Source organism: Bidens hawaiensis, unplaced genomic scaffold (assembly GCF_021521415.1).
Source record: "Bidens hawaiensis isolate Kalapana, Puna unplaced genomic scaffold, B.hawaiensis_p1.1 tig00014849_1, whole genome shotgun sequence".
In the NCBI taxonomy this organism is placed as follows: domain Eukaryota; kingdom Viridiplantae; phylum Streptophyta; class Magnoliopsida; order Asterales; family Asteraceae; genus Bidens; species Bidens hawaiensis.
The window spans coordinates 204,931-226,672 of NW_027492314.1; the positions used below are offsets into that span (position 1 = coordinate 204,931).

Below are 21,742 nucleotides of genomic sequence, written 5' to 3' on the forward strand. Positions count from 1 at the left end.
TGGATTGGAATCCTTGGCTGCCAGAAAAGTGAATACATTTGGATGGAGATCCATTATAATTGCCAACCAATGATGCGTTAATTAAATAGAATGTTTGTTGCCTTTGTTGGTCCGATGCTGAGACGGTGGATCACGTCTTCACAGGTTGTTACGCGGGTCGGTTATTTGACAAACTTTAAGCAAGTGGTGCAATATACCGTCATTTTTGCTTTTGCTAAGGGTGACCTTATTATAGTGTTCAACAAATTCCATTGACCGTCTGTCTCCATATAAATTAGATACCTAACAAACTCTAGTCTTTCTCCTTGCAACACACACAAACTTATCTAGTATAACAAACGGGTCAATACAGTCTTAGAGCATCTTTAATGGTTTGAAATACCATGTCACCCACCTTCACCCCTCTCTCCTTAAAACCTCAAAAACTAGAGCAGCATACTAAAATCTTTAACGAAAAAGAAAGATTTCAAAGTTACTCTTTTCCTAACTTTAGCGTAGAAAATCCGCCATTAGGAAGTTTTAAGTGTCCAAATACATTAAAATGGCCTTTCGGTACCAAAAAACAATAAAATATCAAAAAGAAACAATTTTTTAAAGAATTGTCAAGAGTTAACAAAAGATGTTAGAACTTAAATATATACCCATGTGATATGTTTTAAAAAGCAAAACAATAATAAGCATTATATCTCAAAGATTAACAAAAGTTATAAAAAAACAACTACCCAACTCCACCCCTCTCTCTTTTGCCACTTTCCCTCTCACATCTCTCTCCAAAAACCATTCATAAATCCAACATATATTTTTGCCACGTCACCCAGTGAAGATGCTAGCTCTTTAGATTTTTTATTGTTACTATTTTTTTTGTTTATTTATATATTTTTAATATTCAGGCCCGAAAGCATTGCTCATAGGCCCAATCCATCTATTTATTTTGGTAAGGAAGCAAATTTAAACGCGAGGAATTCCAAAAAAACGAAAGTTTATATTATTAACCCTGTCGGGCTGAACCTGAGGCTATTATTACTAGTTAATATAATATAATTGTAAATGATTTAGTTTATGATTCTTGTAACCTATTTCTCTCGTAATAAGTTAGGAAACTATTGTATTTACTATTTACTATATTGTATTGTATGTTGATCAATTCTGAGATTCATTCGATACCCAAACTCTCACCGCTGCAGCAGGTTTCAGTTACTTGTATCTTTTTTCACCCGTTAATTTTAATATTGTTTCTAACCGATTAATTACTTTACTGGTTAGTTTTTATTTGCGGATATGACCCATGGAGTAACAAGAAAGTCCAAGAAGGTATCAAATTGTTTGCCATTATCTTTTTATACTCAACCTTTTAACTTATATAATTTACGGCAGATTAGTATTAGTCCCGAGATTATACGAAAATTTGGTGATGCTACACGATGCTATGCACACGGGCGATATGAAGAGGTACTAATGTCTATGATGCGTTTCATCTTTAATGCATAATTAAAATAACTAAACCTCTTGGTTATGCTAATGTTATTTGTAAAAAACTTTAGGCTATACCTTTATTGAAGGAAATCATTCGGAGTTCGCCGTGTCTGGTTGAGCCTTACCATACACTCGGTCTTATACACAATGCTATGGGAGATAAAAAGAGAGCTTTAGCATTTTATATGCTTGCTGCGCATTTGACTCCTAAGGATGCGTCTCTATGGAAGCTTCTTGTTACATTTGCTTTGTAAGTTTTTGACCATGTATATTGAAGATAATAAGTTATGGTTATAATGAATATTTGTCACTGTCTAAATATGAATTATGCAGGGAACAAGGGAATCGTGGTCAAGCCCGTTATTGTCTTGAGCGAGCGATACAAGCAGACCCTGAAGATATGGGGCTTCGATGTCAACAGGTCTCACTTTTTCCTGAACTTGGAGAACATTAAAAGGCTGCTGAATCATATTACCAAACTGGAAACAAGGATAACGTCTAACGAGTAATGAGTTTTCGTACCTTTTTTTTATCTTCAACCGAAAGTCTGAAACCTTGGTTTATGTTCTTATTTATGAAATTACTATATATATCCTTTTCTGAATGATTATTGAGGTATTCGTAATAACTCTGTCTACATTACATATGCTACTTCAAAATGAGTTTATACTCTGAATATTACAAAATCAACTTGAACTTTATAACAAATTTAAAAAAAAAAAAAAAAATTGGTCAAAACTATATACTAAGCAATTGCATGCTTTAGATCTAACCATGCCTTAAAGTTGTAGGGTTGAACTTCATTAGAATGAGCCCTAACTTGCATCCCAAACTACTTTCGGAATTAAACTATGGTGATGCGGTTTTTCTTCAAGAAACATATATTTCTATCCCTCCACCACAATCTAAAGCATCACTTGAAGTACTCAAAAGGTAAAGATGGGGCAAGTTTAAACCAGTAGATCCTTCACTGTGGGCTTTGCCGGGGGGGGGGGGGGTGGCCTTGGGAGTGGTGAGTGGGCCATGCATCTTTTCTCTCTCGCTCTCTCACACATGCACACACATACATATATATGTATATATAATGGGGCAACAGACCACAGTGAGACGTTATGAAGAGGGGCTTCGAAGCACCGCTTTCTACATGACGATGACGTGGAGGGCTATGTTGCCCCCCATAGAGGACAACCTTAGAGTTATTATGCTCAAACTCAACTACCAAAGGGTATTGACGCTAGTGGCTATATTCGAAACACAAGAGTTCATGTTCAGCCTATATTTTTGCGTTTTGTACACAAGTTTTCATCTACATTCGGAGGCCTACTACTCTACTAGGTCCCGACATCACACACTCAGATTTTAACACCGACTCTCAAGAATATTGACGCCAACCCAAGAGAAAATAATTTAAAGATTTTAAATATTTGCAAATATAATACTATTATTTACAATTTAGCACATTAGAGTATTACAAATGTGTTGAATTCTTATAAGCTCGACAATAACTATTTAAGCAATTAAGCCCAATGCTCCATTAGTTCTTATAGGCCCAACTTCCCAATCACTATTTTTAAAAATGAAACCCATTACTCCATAGTCTCTATTAGCTTGAGCAACCCATTACTCCATAGTCTCTATTAGCCCAATCATTAAATAACTAGGCAACTAGCTTAATAACTAATAACCAATTCAATCACTTAGCAATAGAGTTGTTTACAAGCCGAGCCGAACAGAGCAAAGGCTTGCTAGTTGCTTGGCTCATTTAAAACCAAATCGAACGGCTGAAATTCGAACCGAGCGAAAATCGAAACGAACCAAAATTGAATCGAGCATTTTTTATCGAACATCGAGCAATTTTTGAGCATTGTTTATTTATTTTTCACTCTAGGTATTTCAATAAAAAAGAAGTTTGAAGGCTGTAAATAATATATTTTGTAAACAAATTAGTAGTTTTTATACAAACATGTATATGATGTAATAAGAGCGAAGTTTAAAGTGAGATATAATGAACATGCAAACAAACTTTTAGTATTTTGAAAACTTGAATCGAACAAATGTGACTCTAAAATTGACGGTATAGAAAAAATTTAAAAGTGTTTAAAAGTTGTATACTTATATTTTTATGAGTTGTCTATATATTTATATATTTGTTCATATATAATTTTATATAAAATAAATTAAAATATTCGAGCCGGATCGAACAAGCCTTTGCTTGTTGCTTGGCTCGTTTACAAACGGAGCCGAGCAGAGCGACTCGTTTACAATCGAGCGAAAAAATGAGCGAACTTGAGCAACAGCCGATTTGAACGACCCTGTTAACAATTAGCGGCAATTGAAAAAGGAACGATACTTCAAAATCTTTGATATGCCTAAAGCCCCCGGAATATTTAATGGTAATTCTAGCTGTTAAAGCGTTGTTCGAGGCTAGAACCGCCTACTTTTGGTTACAAACCTCTCAAACTTGATTTTAAACGACCCCAAATCCTCCATTTATGTATTTCTTTTTACACTTTTTCTCTAAATTATATTTTATTTGTTACTTATTTTTTGTATTGCTAGATTATTTTGAATCTTAGCTTGAATTTGATGCTAAATTGTCGATATCTAGTCAAAAACAAGTAAATAAATGTCCTAGTCATCTAGCAAGCTAGGGTAAGTATTGTGTCAAACCATGAGGAGTATGTAGTCAGTGTGCAGTGAAACTGATTCATAACATTATGAAGTAATTCATTTAACAGTGCTGATCACACTAGCAGTTGATTGGATTTAACATTAATCAAACAAGTAAACAACTTTCAAGCAATTAACAAAGACAAATCACACCCAAGGTTCAAGCAAGTAAATAAACAGCAATCTCATGTTCACCTAACATATTAACCATCAATGATCAAATCAGATTGACTAACTAGGTAAACCTTAGGCATCAACAATCGCTAGCACACGGCACTGGTTATCAAACAGTCCCTGCCAGTGTAATCCAAAGAAGGACAATTGTATGCTTCATCATATTCAAACTAGTCGAAACAACCCTATAAGCAATTATCATAGCAACTGGCAAACTAATCGTTCTGATCAAAATAAACCTAAACCAACTGAGTGCACAGTAATACCAAACATCAATACTCGTAGATTAATCAAAGATAATTACAAATCATTCGTTCTTAACATATGAGAAAAACTGTAAAATACAATATTCTACATCCTGGGTATGATTCGAAGGGTCTAGCCGCATCTCGGCATCACTCGGTCTTCGATTATGATGATAATGTATAAGGCCTTGAGATGATTGGGATTGATGGTTCTACTCCTTGCTGCTCTAGAAACTGCCTGGTAACTAAATAATCTCAAGTTAGGTCGTCAACACGTGATATAAATCAAAACTCTAACTTTCCCGACTGTGGGACCCATCACGTAGCACGATGGTCCTTTTCACTGGTCCATCGCGCCAAAGTTAACATTTTTATTATAATTTAGCGCTGTCTTCCACACCCACCGCGTAGCGCAATGGGTGGCTTCACTCAGCAGCTCAGTTTTCCATCTCGATTCTCGTGCTGGACATCCCCGGTCTTCATCATGTGTCCGTACAGGTCCAAATTAGTCGCATTAAGTACCTGTGACCTGAAACACAATAAACACGTGTGAAGTACCAAAGTTCTTAAACTAAACGAATAAAACAACTAAGTTAATGAACTAAACTATATACAATTAAACCGAAAATCAAATTTCCACAGGTTGTTGGTTGAATGCTTTGTAATGTTAGCTTGATTAATTAGTCTTTTATACCACTTTAGAATAGTTTATTAATGTTAGCTTGAAACTTGTGTGTTAGTTACTTGAGTTTGAAATTGTATAATTTAGGTATAAGAATAATATAACAGAACGATTCCTCAAACTGGTGATGCAAATTTGAGCGATATTTGTATCTGTTATGTTGTATAATTTAGAAATTGTGTTTTGAACGATTTCTCAAATTTAGGAATATGAATAATATAACAAGTCCAAAGTCTGGAAAAAAATCAAGACCATGCTCTCTTCGTAGACGTTATGTTACAGTATTTCTCACTCCCCTTAAATCCGTAAGGATCATCCCAAAATCCCTAATTGACTAGCTGTACATTTCTTCATCAACACTTTCGTTTATCAAATCGACTAACCATATCGTCTAAATCCTAATCGGTTAATATGTAAGCACACATGCACTACCTAAACTTTTTTGCTTCTTAGGAGTTCGAACTTTGCCACTTGTTATGTTGTCAACAATCAGCAATCTTCACACGGTTAGGCATGCATCGAGCAAACAAGCGAACTCTAAAGCGGCATTTCTTGAAACATACAAGTTTTTTTGTTCAAGCAACTAACACCGACTAAATACTTGATGTACTACCAAAATGATATTGACTAATATTACAAGGGTGCCTAAATTTTGGAAATAAGTTTTTTTTTTGTTCAAGCAACTACAATCAGTTTGTTAACGAGTAACCCTTGCGCATTTCATGGTTTGAAATGAATTTATGAACAGATAGCATTCGTGTATTTGTGGTTTAACCTGACCCATTTAAACTTGACTCGTTACCCACTAATGAATATTTCTAGGACCTCTAGGTATGTCATTATGCACATCCAAACACAGGATTGCCAACCATTTTCGTTAACATAGCAATGATGGCGATGATTGTTTTATACGCGGACATAAAAATATATTACCATCACTTAATTTATTGACAATTTGACAGCTTCATTTAAACACAAATTTTCACGTTTTATTTTATAACTTCTAACCTAACCTTTACTTTATGATACCAACACTTCTTTTTTGCATTGAGCTATTCAAATAAAAGATGAACTACCAAGTTAAGGAATTGAATTGGAGAAAATTTGCTTTCTCTTTTCCTTTCTCTTTTGCTTTTTTATTGCAATTGAATTGAGGGGAAAAGATGCTTTACTTCATGATGTCACCAAAACCAAACTATGCTTTGTGACTCAAATCATTAACATGATCATGGCCCGCCTTGTTGAATTATTGTTGTAAGTTTCAACACCCGTGAATGACATTTAAGGAAATAATAGTAATATTGAGAATGATGTTTCAAACCAAACCATATTAATGGACACACACATGCTTGTATTATGTGGAACAAACTCGAGTATTGTGCACTCAAAGCACCCGAGGTTTTTGACAAAACTCGTTTAGTATGTTAAATAATGAATGGGTTTAGATGTTTAGAAACCTAACGAAAGGAGACTATCAAGTTATAGCTGTTTAGATTATTAAGTATTGTTTAATGTTTCTGTTAGAACTGGTAAATTATAGATTAGTGATATAAGAAGAGAGCTTACGCAATGCTTACACATTTTATCTCCCATATTATTAATAAGTTTGAAATTTTACCGTAGTTTTGCTCAACAATTTAACCTTGCACATTTTTAATCTTTTGAGGGGACTATTTTCTAATTTTGTTTTGAAAAGCTCAACTATAACTATTCGATTAAGCCATTCAAAAAAGAAAAATATTTGCAGTTGGTCTTTCGGCATTTTAGGATCTTAAGGTCTCAAATTCGAAACCTGAATCAAATGTGTTTTCCCATAGTGATTTGTTTCCTTCTCGATGGTGTTCTTGGGTTAGTCAAGCTTGCAACGTAAAAATCAGTATAGACGGTTGACATCTTGTCTCAAGAAGGCTCACACGGGTATTGGAGGTTGTTCCAAATGTTGCTATAAAAAATAAAAATAAAAAACACTTGATTAATATCAAAACAAAATCTAACCTAGTTTGCTTTAAACATTCTCCTTAAATAAATTGGAATTATCAATGAGACCGCGATCTAGTATGTTGTTGTTTAAGGTATTTAATACCTTAAAACAAAACTTAGAACAAAAATAAATCTTGGTTTACAACTGCAGTTCCACTAAAGCCAACAATTCTAAGGAAAGGAAAGTGGAGTTGCCCAACAAAGAAACAAAAAACATAGCTTTAAACTCAATAATAGAAGTCAAAAAAGTTTAATATGAATTCCAAAAAGTAATTATATCCACTCGAAAGGCTAACACGACCAGAGTCATTTAATATTTTCATTTTGAATACTTATTATTATCAATAATAACAAAAACAATAATAACTATTCATTCATATTATAGATTCATAGTGGATAAACAATCATCACTTTACAAAAAAAAAAATAAACATCCCTTTGGTAGCACAAATTGACCCAAATTATTTGTAACCGATAAACAAAGTTATTAATTTATATTAAAACAAAATACTTTCTCATTAAATAATACAAAAACAAACATATATAAATCCTATAAGAAACCTAGCATAAACCTTTGTCCTTAAATAACCCCCTTGTCCTAAAACAGCACGTACTCACGTGAACCATTTGTCACGTAACTCCCAATCATGGCCTCTCCTCCTTCCACAGCCGGCTGCCTCCTCCTCTTCCTCCTCCACGCCGCCGTCCTCGCTAGTAAGCTTCTCTAACTTAAATCATCCTAACTCCCCGTTTCATCAATCGAATGATTGTCATGCTATAGCTACATCCCCTATCTAATTCCACATGTGTGTGATGAATGTCCACAAATCACTTAGACAACCATTTTAACAAAAACAATCAAATTTTAAAAACTATTGGTCTGATTGATTTGACAAAAAGGTCAAACCTTGAAAAATACTATGCATGACCAATATGTTTACCGTCTTTCTAACTAAAGACAGTAAAAATTTAATTCTTTTTACTTAATATAAGATTAGATGTCACACAGCGTATATAAGATAGCTTATGTAACTGATTCTTTATGTTTTAATTTTTATTATAACTCAGGATCACAATCATACATCGGAGTAAACTACGGCATGGTAGCCGACAACCTCCCGCCGCCATCCACCACCGCGAAGCTACTACAGACCACATCATTCGGGAAAGTGAGACTCTACGGAGCCGACCCATCAATCATCAAAGCCCTTGCAAACACCGGCATCGGTATCACAATCGGCACCGATAACGCCGATATCCCACCGATGGCAGCCGACATCACAGCCGCCAAAACCTGGATCGGTGCAAACGTACTCCCATATTATCCCGCCAGCAAAATCATCATCATCAACGTAGGCAACGAGGTACTCCAGTACGGCACACCCGAACTCAAAACACAACTATTACCCGCAATGAAAAACATGCAAGCCGCGCTTGAAGAGGCTTCATTGGGCGGGAAGATTAAGGTTTCAACTGTGCACGCAATGACGGTGTTGGGCGCATCAGAGCCGCCCTCGGCGGGTAGGTTCGATCCGAATGTTGTTGATTTGTTGAAAGGGTTGCTAGAGTTTAATAAAGAAACGGGGTCGGGTTTTTTAATTAATCCGTACCCGTTTTTCGCTTACCAAACAGACCCGAGGCCTGAGACGTTAGCGTTCTGCTTGTTTCAGCCGAACGCTGGGCGTCCGGATTCTGGGACGAATATCAAGTACATGAACATGTTTGATGCTCAGGTGAGTTTAATGTTTAAAGTTTATTTAAATTGTTTGTCACACGGTTAGTATTTGTGCTGTTTTGAATTTTGAAATCGGACTAGATTGAACGTGGACCACGTAATTAATTTAAGTTACAACGTGCATTGTCACATGTATGGTACAAGTAGATGATGCATGTAGCATGTTCAATTATTCTTTTCGTTACAAAAATAATGATATTTTTTGTTTTGTTTAAACATGGCCCAGAAGAAACGCAACGGATCTTTTCTTTTCATTTGAATTTATGTATTTTGTATATAATAAATTAATAATACAGCGGTTTTTATTTATTGTTATTAAAATAATATAATATGTAGTATATTGTTTTTCTGAGTGTAGCACTAAAAGGCAATTTTCAAAATAAATCAATGTCATAGTAATTTGTCAATTGAAATTCGGCTTAATTAAAATGTCAAGAATATTTTTTAGTCATTAGTTTAATACGAAACTTGTTAGTAATTTTAAACGTTTCAGTTGGTTACTCCTTTGTAGCTGGATTAACTAACCGTACACACAGAGTATAAACAAACCGAGTCACTCTTAGGATACTTAAGATCGATTTTTTGAGAACTCATATTGAGCGGGAACTAAAAAGGATCGGTTCTCAAGCTTCATACATTAAACTTGAATAGGTCACAAGTCTAAAGTCTAAACCAACCTATTATTTATTAATATAACAAGTCTTGTTTATAATAATAATAATAATGTAATTGCATAGAAAGTGTTAGTGGATAATAGAGGAGTCGAGCTCAAATCTAAGCTTGAAATTTACTCATGAGCTACACGAGCTTTAGACATAAAACTCTAAATGAGTATCACTGAGCTCGAGCTCTCTTAAGTTAAATTAGTCAAGCTCAGGTTTTGCTCAACCTGTTTGCACCCATACATATATATATTTATACATTTACGTATCAAGTTAAATGTTATGCACGCTAACAAAATGGGTGGATGAAACGAAGGTGGATGCAGTGAGATCAGCATTGAACGCCTTGGCGTTTAATGACGTCGAGATTGTCGTCGCAGAAACAGGCTGGCCATACAAAGGCGGTGTTGATGAGGCCGGTGCAACCGTAGAAAACGCCAAGGCTTACAATGGCAACTTGGTGGCTCATCTTAGGTCCATGACTGGAACTCCATTGATGCCCGGGAAATCCATCGACACATATCTTTTTGCATTATATGATGAGGATTTGAAGGGCGGGAAACTCTCGGAAAGGTATTTTGGAATCTATAATGTCGACTTGACACCTGTATATGACGTGGGTCTCTCCAAAAGCAGTCAGGTACACATGCTTATACTACATCATTATAATGTTCGTGTTCAGTTTGGTTTTGGTTTTGCTTTTTTTGGTTTTGTTGTTTGTGCTCAAAACTTTTGGTCCCAAAAAAATTCTTCTTTTACATAAATATTAAACTAAGCTGTTGGTTTTTGTTTGGGTTTGGTTTTTTCTATTACAAATCAGTTTTTCGGTTTCATTTATTTGGTTGCAAGTTGTATATATGTTGCCTAGAACAAATGTGTAACTTGTATTATTATAAACATTATGTTTAGGGTGGTCTTGCTACTGCACCAGCTCCCACCATAAGCCCACCAACGGACGTGCCACCTGCTACGAGTGGTGCACCCACCCTTCCAACTAACTCATCAACCACAACGAGTACTCCCAATTCCACCACCCCTCGTGACTCCCCTACTGCACGGGTCAATGCATCTAAAAATGAAGCTAACTTGGGTAAAATCGGTGCTAGTTTACTAACTGTTGTTTCTCTAGCGGTAGCTTCAATGTTGTAGATTGGTGTGAAAAAATTTCGTGATTTAAGGCTGTTTGGGTGTGTATTAGATTTTCCATGTAGAAGATTAATATTAATGTGATGTTTTCTCTATTATGTTAACTGTGACGATCAAGGGTGCTTGTCCTAAGTAGGATATTTCAACTACACCTTTGGTGCCATTTTTTAAAATTTGACCCCGGTAACAATATTAACTGTAAATAAGCACCATTCACTTTTTGATCGTAATAAAAAACCTTAACGTAACTATGAAAATCTGATAAGTTTATAATAAACTTGTGGTTTGACTCAATGTTATCTTAGCCGAAAGCGTACATTTAATATGATACATCATAAGAGAGAACGCTATTTAGAACACTTGAAAAGCGTGATTAAAACACCAAAACCTAAACCGGATGAGTTGCCGATATATGGTGGAAGAAGATGATTTTCAAAAGTCAAAACCGCACATGGTTGATGTATGCTTGCCTACGTTGGTCTTAAAAAGACCAAAGTTTTCCATGTTTTCAATCCACACACTTATTTCTTGTATAATGGCGGAAAATTCTGATGAGAGAGAAGTCCCAAAATAGTCATTTTTTCCTCAAAATCTTTTATAATTTGGACTGTCAATACGCATTGGGAAAAGATAAAAATAAAGACGAGATTTCGAAAGAAAGTCAGGTAAAAGACGAGATTTGGGGAAATAATGTCGATAAATTCCAAATTATTTGTAATCTTTGAGCAAAAGTTCAAATTTTTCAAAAACTTTTGTACACAAACAAACCGTCTTGAGATACTGTTATTTTATGTTTCTTACATTTCCCGTCCAAATTTTCAAATTCTAAAATTATATTTTTTACAATTATACTCCTGAACCACCATCACCACCTTGAACCACCACCACCACCACCTTGAACGACCACCATCACCAACGCCGGCTGCCCCCCCCCATCACCACCACCGTCACTACCACCATAGCCGCCTCCGCCACAGCTGCACCATCACCTCCATCACCGTTGCACCCCCATCACCGCGGCTATGGTCTTCCGCTCGTCGGAAACATCCACCGACTCAATCTACACCGAAGTTTGTCCCGCAAACCTACCTGTTGCATAAATGCCACCAAAAAGGAATGCAAAGCTTTAACGGGAGTTTTTATTCAAAGTATTTGTATTGAATTGTATTTTTTTTTTGTAACATATAAATATAACTCTAATAAATACTTTGACCGGATTCGTACTTCATATATAAAGTTACCTTCGCGGCTATGGTGTTGAAGCAGAAGTGTACGGCGGTGGATGTTTCCGACGAGCGGGAGACCATAGCCGTGGTGATGGGTGCAGCGGTGGTGGAGGTGATGGGCGCAGCGGTGGCGGAGGCGGCTATGGTGGTAGTGACGGTGGTGGTGATGGGGCCGACGACGTCGGTGATGGTGGTGGTGGTGGTTCAGGTGGTGGAGGCAGCTATGGTGGTAGTGACGGTGGTGGTGATGGGGTGGGGCAGCCGGCGTTGGTGATGGTGGTCGTTCAAGGTGGTGGTGGTGGTGGTGGTTCAAGGTGGTGATGGTGGTTCAGGGATATAATTGTAAAAAATATAATTTTCCAAGAATTTGAAATTTGGACGGGAAATGTAGGAAATATAAAAAAACAGTCTCTTAAGACGGTTTTTTTGAATAAAAAAGTTTTAAAAAAATTTGAACTGTTGCTCAAAAATTACAAATAATTTGGACTTTAACGACATTATTTCCCTAAATCTCGTCTTTTACCGGACTTTCTTTCGAAATCTCGTCTTTATTTTTATCTTTTCTCAATGCGTCTTGACATTCCAAATTATAAAAGATTTAAGGAAAAATGGGTTATTTTGGGACTTCTCTCTCTAAAAGGGGCTATTTTGGGAATTTTCCCTATTATATATATTAAACTAGTTTTAGAGCCCTTGTCACACATGAGATAATTCAAATTATAAGTAAAACAAATAATTGCATAGTGTATATGAAAAAGGTGTATTACATCTATGCTTATATCTATACAATGTGTATATAAATTGACTTTATTTATATCACAAAATAATTTTTTTAAATGAACTTAATAAAAAAATGTCCATGCAAAATCGCACTCGAGAATGCTTCTTTCTATTGAAAAATTCATTCTCGGTGTCATATATATATAATTGAAAGAATTTTGGTTATGAACTAATTTCGAAAATAAGACTTCTCATACGATTATAGTTTTAACTACTCAGCCTAAATACAAAAGAGTCGTTACCTTTATTGATATATTTATCAATTTACCACCCATCAAAGGAAAGTAGAATATTAAATTGTAGCAATGGATGTTCTTCAAGAACTATGTTTTTCAAAGCTACAGCATAAAAATGATTTTGATAAGTTTTAGAGGGCTTCTTGACAACATAAAAAATAGCATGTTAACCAATTTAATTTTGTGAATATTTTGTCTCATTTGAGCATAGTTTTACATGACATGCTTTCCATACAACATTTTGATCACCATTGAAGGAAAAATTAATGTTGACATAAATACTTCAAATTTGATAAAAGTTAGAAGCATTGATAGGCATTAGGGTGGCATGTCGAAAGTGTTCGCAATCTTTTCTTAAATTTTAATAGTTGAGGGAAAAATAGTCAATTTGCCAAATCTTGAACCTTTTGATTATTTCAAAAAATGCCCTTAAAAATAAACTTGAAACCCGAATAATGTTTAAAATTCTAACTTACAGATTTTTGACATTTTAAAGTCAACACTTTGAACTCATAACAAATTTAACGATAAATCTATTTTGCATTCTCAAACTTTTAAAAATACTCAAAATTTTCATTTTTGACCTGTAACAAATTTTGATCCAAATGTAATTAACTTGTACCAAACGATGTCTTTACCAACTTTTGACCCATAAAATCAAATTTAACTTCCACAAAAAACCCGAAACAATTTTCATTTGAGAAACATGATTTGTTGTTGATTTTTGGAATTCACCAAGTATTTTGAAATATATAGTAAAATAATATGTTAATATTTATATTTATAAAAATATATAGATATTATATAAATATAGTGTAAAAGAAAAGTAAATAATTATTGATTTATTACATATATTAGAGTATATTAGTTTTGGAGGGAAAAAATTTGTGAGAATTAACCAAAACATGACAAGTGTCCCCATTTATTTTACTTTATTAGAATAGGTAGATTCCAACTTCTAATCTCCTCACTAAATCACTGTTTGTTACATATGTGCTCAGAATTATTGTACTTCTCGCTTCGAATGTTGTACAGTTGTAGTTGATCCACATGTTAATGTGGTGTTTACAGGTATCTTACTTGGGTTTATACTTTACTAGCTTTTGAACCAGTGTATTACACGGGATTTGTCAAATGATAAAAATAAATAAGGTCGTTATTTCAATTGGGATTCTTAAAATACTACTTATGAATTAATTTAATGTACAAAGTAAAACTTATGACTTATATTTTTATTTCAATTCACGACTTATGAAATCCGTGTACAATGCGTTTAACAAAAAATACGAATTTAATGTAACTTCTCGTGTAACAATATTTAAAAGATGATGATTAATATGTATAGACAATATTCTGGAGCATAATCTCCAAATATAAATTCAGACCTAAATATCTATGTTTTCTACAATGGAGCATAATCTCCAAATATAAATTTAGACCTAAATATCTATTTTTTTTACAATGCTGAAAAAAATCACCAACCCAATAATTAATTCTATTTAGTATTAACTTTTTTTAAAGGTGAATATAAAGGTGACATTTACAAACATTTAAATAATGAAGAGTTAAGTGTCATTGTTCGTTTATTTTTTTGTTAAAAAAGTTGTTCAATTCGTTTATTTTTTATAAAAAAACGTGGTTCCGTTTGTATTTTTTTAAGTAGCTCGGTTCGTTTATTCTTGTTAAAAATGTGGTTCGGTTCGTTTATTTTTCTTAAAAAAGTAGTTCTGTACGTTTATTTTTTTGCTAAAAAGGTGGTTCGGTTCATGTGTTTTTGTTAAAAAAAATGGTTCGGTTTGTTTTTTTTAAGTAGTCCAGCTCATTTATTTAAGTAAATGAGAAAAAAAAAGCTATTTTGTTCTTGAGTTAATGGAAAAAACAAAAGGTTAACGAAAAGTATTAAAATAGCATGATTTTGGAAACGTTATTTGCAAGAATTAAAAAATGTACTAAAATTGTATAATTGGTCAAATCTCATGTATGAAAATGACACTTAACTCAATAATAAATATAATTCACACTATGTTATAACCCAATTGACAAAATGGTTTTGATATATGACCCATGAATTGCTAGAAGAATGAGATAAGAGATTAAGAATTAGAAGAAATGTAGTTTTAACACTTAAGCTTCAACATTTTCTTTTATTAGTGTAGTAAGATTCATTATAGAATAAAATAATAATAATCAATCAATATTTGTACTGGTGTTTACATGATGTACACTTCCAAGATGATTCCGACCCCTTTTCTTTCTCTATAATTGTCTTTCTTAGTTTCTCTCGGCGGCTTCACTATCTATTCCTTTTCAGGTCGCTGCATTAGCATATTTACTTAATTCTCAAACAGTTAAATGAGTCAAACCATACAAGAAAACACTTTACTTTGATTCACCACTTGTTCTACACAACAATAGAAGTATACTTACTCATCTTTGTCCTATAATTATATATATAGTTACCATAGAGTCATATGACCGTTGGATAAAAATCCAAGACTGATTCTCAGCCCTCCGATAAGCCCATAATGAAATTTAAATTTGAGCGTCCGATAAGAACCAAGATTGATTCTCAGCCCGGTTAAAGCACTTACCGGAGAGCAGTTACACACTATACTCTTATAATAGTCATTCCCAAACCGACGCATAATAGTTTCAGATTCTCGTCCGGCATGTTCTTCTTCAATTCCCATTCAATGCATAGCGCCTCTACACTTCATCTCCTCCTTAATTCATAACTATTTTCTTCAATGCGACTATTAAATGATTATCCAATCAATTAATGTGATGGCGGGCTTGAAGAGGAAGCAATCATCTCGGAGACGCGTGTTTAAACTCGCGGTGTTTCGGCCTAAGGTGGATGAGATCTCGCTTCTCACGGTTAAAAACAACCGGTAAGTTGTTGATTTGACTGGTTTATGTTTGAATTGCGTGATTGATTTGTGTGAATTTGGTTTGTATCTGTGTTGAGGAAATTAGGGCTAATTGGATATAAAACTTCAACATCGATACCCGAGAGCTTCAGATTCCTTGTAAGAGTTACGATAAAACCGTTGTCTGATTTCAGTATCATGCGTGAATTAGGTTTCAATTCATTAAACCTAATTAGTTGGTACTTGGTAGCCTATTATTTGTACAAGTTTGTTTTCATAACCATTGAGCTTTATGTGACCTTGCTTTTTCTTCTGGTTCTGGATTTGATTATTTAATAATTGTTGTGGTCTTTGCTGATTATATTCGTAGATCCATAAGATGTTAACTGCTTAATGTTGAAGTTTAGGATGAAAATGAAATGAATTTATTGTGTCTTTTGCATTTTTGGTGACATAATATGGATTTTTTATTCTTAGTTTTTGTGAAGATATCAAATTATTAATTATGTAGATACCTAGTAGTCTTTGATGTTATTGACATGTAATTGTTGAAGATGGCGCGTGTGTATGTTGGTAATTTAAATCCAAGGGTTAATAAGGGGAAGCTAAAGTATTTTCCTTATATCCGTGAAGCTTTGCAAGACTGAATGCTCAATTTTTTTACTTTTTTTTTTGGTATTTGATGCATATTTAGTTGTAATACCATTTGAACTTTGAAGACACATTTATGAAGGCCCTATAAAACATCAGCATCTTTTATACCCTGCAAAGGCATATTTGAGCTTCTGTTTTGGGTTATTTCTAAATTCTCTTATCATGGTCTTTATTTCTTTTATGAATCATGAGTCTCATGTGTAGTTCAATATCAAAGCTTAGTTGTTTCTAAGCTGTTGATTTTTTTGAAGCTGTAGGCATTTGTAGGATTTTTATATTTATAATTTTATATAATTTAGTACTGAAATTGGATTTTCAATTGGGTGGAATGTTATAGATGATTGATAACGTATGCATATTAATTCTTCAAAAATGTTTGAAAATTTGATAGAAATCTTTAAAAAATATAATTTTTAAATCTATGATTTCTATGTATTGTTGAACCTACCAATTTTATTGAACTTCTGAAGCCCAAATGGTATGATTATGTTTAAAGAAATAGCGCCAAGTGGTCTTTATATCAAACCAACGTGTCAAATAAGCTTTTTTATCCCACAATTACATAATTTCCTTTTAATTTCATAATTAGTTGTGGTCCTCTACCATGTTCTTCTACAAATCAGGTTAATTGAAATGTTTTATTTAATATCTTAAAATGATTTTTTTTTATAAATAATACAATATATACATGGATTTTTTAATTTTTCAGCAGTTACTTTTAACCGAACATGTCTATCTTGCAGTTCCTACAAGCTAGGGAAGTGGAGTTGCAGTTGCTATTGCAGTGGAGACTCTATAAATTGGATGTTTTATAAATGTAGTTCTCAGGTGCATTGTTTATTGTGTTGCTAATTGATTCGTGTCATGGATAAAGAGTATTATCGTCACACCTCTCTCTATGACGAGGAGGTACATGCCTTTGAAGGTAAGCATGTTTAACTTATTTCAGTTTCTATCGTTCTTTTGCCATTACGATAATATACAACTGTCACATATGAAGTTTGTTAACATGGCTATTTGTTTGAATACATGAAATTTTTGACGAATCTCACAAACAGTACCATAAGGTTGATGGTTTTTTTTTAAATGTGATTTTGTTGCATATAGTTTATTTGATTGAGTTGTTATGGGTGTTTAGATTCTTTTGCCCCAATTGGATCTCAGGAGTTTGGATTTTAATTTTTGGTTTTGTTTTGAAGGATAAATTGCAGAGGCTATAAGGAGAGATGATGTTAAAGCGAAAGTTTTGACCGGTAATAACTTGAATCCAGCTTTTACTTTTCATTGAATTCGAAAGGTTTTTGATCTCTTTATCTGTTTGGTAAAGTCAATAATCTTTAAATTGAGTATTTGTTCTGTTTAGGATCTTTGGTGAAGCCTAACAAGGAAAGTGACTGATAACGTCTATTGATTTTTGCATTTTAATTTCAATCAATTTTGTTTGTTGTAGAATGATACGATTAGGGTTTTAGGTTTTGATACAATTGATACCGAGCTAGAAACCATTTTAAACCTTACTTTTAATAAGAATGCTGCTTGATAAAACTGGTAATCTTATGAGTAATGGTAGCATGATTCAGTAATACTTTGTAAGCTAAAAAAAATCCTAAATAAAAGTTGTATATTTTCAAGAAAGACATTATGATATTTGAACTGTCTTTAGATTTTTTCATGAATAGATGCAACTAAAAGTTTTGATTACAGGACTACAACTTGCAAACGGGGGAAGACACATAGTGGTGGTAGTTGATAGTATCAAGTTTCTTTAACTCTCTGCTCACTTTACAAGTTTAGTCGGAGATCAACTTTCAATTTTGCTGATCATTCCAGTAAGACTTTCTTTTAAGTTGTAATCGCATCTCTTTGGTCACCAATCCAATTCATAGAGAAATTTATTATTGATTCTTAATTTATTTGATAAAAACCTTTGGTTAGTCCATTTATAAAAGTAGTTTGCATTTAAGTTATCTTACTATTATAATATTATTATTCGAGTTAATTATTTATAAAATTATTTTTGGTTAAGGCCAAAACAGGTTATCTGCAAAATGAGTTCGGGTCATTTAAAAAAGCATCAATTTTTGTTACGATTAAAACAATTCAAAACAAAATGAGGGTCATTTAAAATTTTTAAAAAGTATCAATCTTGGCGGCGAGCCGATTGCATTTTGGTCAGTGTTTTTGGTTTTGACTTTGTCCAACTTTTGTAACTGAAATTAAAAATTGTTAGCTTTTTATCATAAAAAGGTATTTAAGGATTCTGTTCTCAATTTATATTAAAGTAATTTTTAAGGGTTAGTATTAGAGGTTCTCAACAAATTACATTTTGACTTTCTGAAAGTCAAAATTGCATGATTTAGTTGGTTGGAAATCTGTAAAATTTGAAGATTTTGTTAACGGGTCAACTCAAAGGGCATTTTGGTAAAGTTCGAAATTTGTTTTACTGACAAATTGATTAGTGATAATTTATGATAGAAAGTGTCCATCTTACAAGTTATAAGCAAGTTTGACTTTTTGAAAGACGAAGTTACAATGATTTGGTCAAGGTGCATTTTGGACAATTTGATAATATTAAGTTTTAAACACAACAGGTAGCTAAATATACAACAGCAACAAATAGCTGCAGAGAAACAATCGGTTGCATTTTTGGTGCTTGAGCTACAAGATCAAGCCAACAAGTGTGTTACTTAGTTTTAGGATTTTATATATTTATTTGCAATATGTATACATCGGAATAATGTAGACGTTTTCGTGTATCATGTGAAATTTCTTGAAGTATGCTATGATACATGTACTCTATCATGGAAATTTATAAAAATATGTTGTCAAGAACTAAGCTTGGGAATCTGGCGGGTCGGGTCGGTTCAGTCGGATAATTGGTTAAAACATGTCCCAGTTAGAAAGGTATGTAAGAAAAATAGGTTTGAGACATTTAAAAAAAGCATCAAATTTGTTTCGAGTTAAAACGTGCTATAAGCAAAAATGAGTTTGAGTAATTTAGAAAAGTATCAATTTTGGTTCCGGCCAAAATGAGTAATAAGCAAAATGAGTTTTGGTTATTTTTAAAAGGTACCAATAATTGGGTCGGGTTAGAGAATGAGGACTCTAACCGAGTTACCGGTCATTCTATTTTGAACGCGAGCAAGCAGATTGGGTTCGTGTCATAAAAAGAAGTATCATTTTTTGCTCAGGTTAAAATAGCAAGTTATGAGTAAAATGATTTCTTCGTTTAAAAAAGAGTATTAATTTTGGTATGAGTTAACCCTGAAATCGTGTAAACTTTTGTGTAGATTAGCATGCAGAGTGCTTTTGACAAGTAACGAAACAACTTGTGTAAACTTTGGATTCAGATTGTAGCAATCAAAAAAGTAGGTGTCAAAATACCATCGCATACATCTTTTGATAATGTCTAACATTGGGTAAGGCAAAACGACGGCGAAGAACGATAACTTTGTTTTCAGTAGGATCGGTGTTGCCATTCAAAAGAGGGTGGCGGTGCAGATTGTTGTTCGCTTACCTACCTCTCTATTGTAATCGCATCCTTTTATTATAATATAAAATGACTTGAATTTCAAAAAAAAAAAAAAAGAATACAAACCATTCCATTCGCATACCACCGACAACATAGTGAAATCAAGAAAAAACTCAAAATATACCGGTGAACATGTCAAAATGCTATCATGCATACACTTACTATTCTCACTATTCTCTATAACCTTAGTATCTTATCCAGACATGTTTTATGCTCATTCATGTTATTAAATTAATGTCGTCATCATATTCCTACATTGACAAGAAAAGTACTAGTTCCTCTAGTTACGAGTTCTTGTTTTCCTTTAATGTAACATTCTAAAGGTAACAACCTGTTTCATTTGAACCAATATTTTAAACCCGCACATTGCAGTGGGATTGTTATATCGAGCTAGAAAACATGCGTAAAAATTTTAAACTACACACTCGTGTTGTTACGTGTTAACTCATAAAATTTAAATCGAGACGTAAAGCATCGTAATCGTATCCGTAGTTTATGTAAACCACGAGGAATTTATTAACCGATTTTCTTGTTCTTTATTTATAAATAAAGATTTACATTTTAAAAGAACGACTTAAAATTATTTTAAAAATAATAATAAAAGTATTACTTGCCCCTTAGCTTTTTATAAATTAATTATACTTTTATAAACCTAAAACTAAAAATAGAAAAGAATTTGCATAAGAATCATTTAACCATTTCACCACTTTAAAAAATAGCAAACCCACCATCCCTAATTCGAGAACTCCTCTTCTTTGCATAATACAACCACCAAATTTGGTTGAAGATAAAAGACATAGGATATAGGATGAGAAAAATAGGCTTTAACACTTGTATTTTGTGCTAAAAAATACCAACAAAGTTTGAATAGTGTTTCACACTCACATACCATAACTTGTTATTTAATATATATAATAATATTTGTTTTGAGCATGAAGCTTAACCAATCAACTACTTTCACAAATTTCTTCACAAACTATACTCTGATTAACATTAGAGTATTCCCATTCAATTCTCTATCTTTATCTCTATAATTACACTAAAACACTGTTTTTTCTCTCTCATTTTCAATTAAATAAATATTTTTTTATACTTTTATCACCTTTTCTCTCTCATCCACTCACAACCACTTTAAAAAACATTAAAAAATTATAGAGATGAACAGTGCGCATCTTCAAATTTAACCATGAACAGTAACATTTTCTCTCTCATCCTCTCACAACCATTTTTAACCAACCCTAAAAAGTAAAGAACCCCCTCACATAATTTAGGGAATCCATTGGAAATGCTCTTAGATGCTATTGGTATTCATTTGACCACAATTGCTAGTGTTGAATTTATACCCCTTAACCCGTTTTAAAAAGCAAACCTGCCCATTGGATGCAAAACTTTCAAACTCACCTTTAGTCACTTCTGGCTGCCCTTTAACACTAGGTAGAAGTAATCAATTAATATCAACATTTGCCAGTTAAACTAGCAAATTTGTCATTTGTGCATTTTTATTTTTAAGTCCAATTTAACACAAAACACCAATTTCACATATCATCTACGTATATTGATTTAAGCCTATCTGGTTCAGGTTTAATGTTTGGGCTTAGACCCATAGGAGATCCGATTCATTAGACTTGACATATCATGTTTCATCGTTTGGTCTAGGAATGGATAGGATCCGACCTA

At 33.4% G+C, this 21,742-nt stretch overlaps 1 protein-coding gene across 2 annotated transcripts; it reads left to right on the forward strand.

The window, feature by feature from the left end:
• The first annotated feature begins 7,784 nt into the window (after window positions 1–7,784).
• LOC143547872 (glucan endo-1,3-beta-glucosidase 7-like) lies at window positions 7,785–10,830 on the forward strand. Of its 2 annotated transcripts, XM_077039182.1 has the most exons (4): window positions 7,785–7,938; window positions 8,293–8,957; window positions 9,938–10,261; window positions 10,531–10,830. In XM_077039182.1, the coding sequence occupies exons 1-4, from the start codon at window positions 7,872–7,874 to the stop codon at window positions 10,768–10,770; spliced, it is 1,296 nt and encodes a 431-aa protein (XP_076895297.1). In that variant the 5' UTR covers window positions 7,785–7,871; the 3' UTR covers window positions 10,771–10,830. The 2 variants fall into 2 exon arrangements, with proteins under 2 accessions (XP_076895297.1, XP_076895295.1); XM_077039180.1 differs by lacking the exon at window positions 7,785–7,938 and having other exon boundaries at window positions 8,223–8,957.
• The last annotated feature ends 10,912 nt before the right edge of the window (window positions 10,831–21,742 follow it).

Bases quoted from the DNA above. Each gene is read 5' to 3' on its own strand.
- LOC143547872 (XM_077039180.1), top strand. From the start codon at position 8,223: ATGTCACACAGCGTATATAAGATAGCTTATGTAACTGATTCTTTATGT. The intron at 8,958-9,937 runs GTGAGTTTAATG...GATGAAACGAAG, and splicing joins TGAACATGTTTGATGCTCAG to GTGGATGCAGTGAGATCAGC. The intron at 10,262-10,530 runs GTACACATGCTT...CATTATGTTTAG, and splicing joins GTCTCTCCAAAAGCAGTCAG to GGTGGTCTTGCTACTGCACC.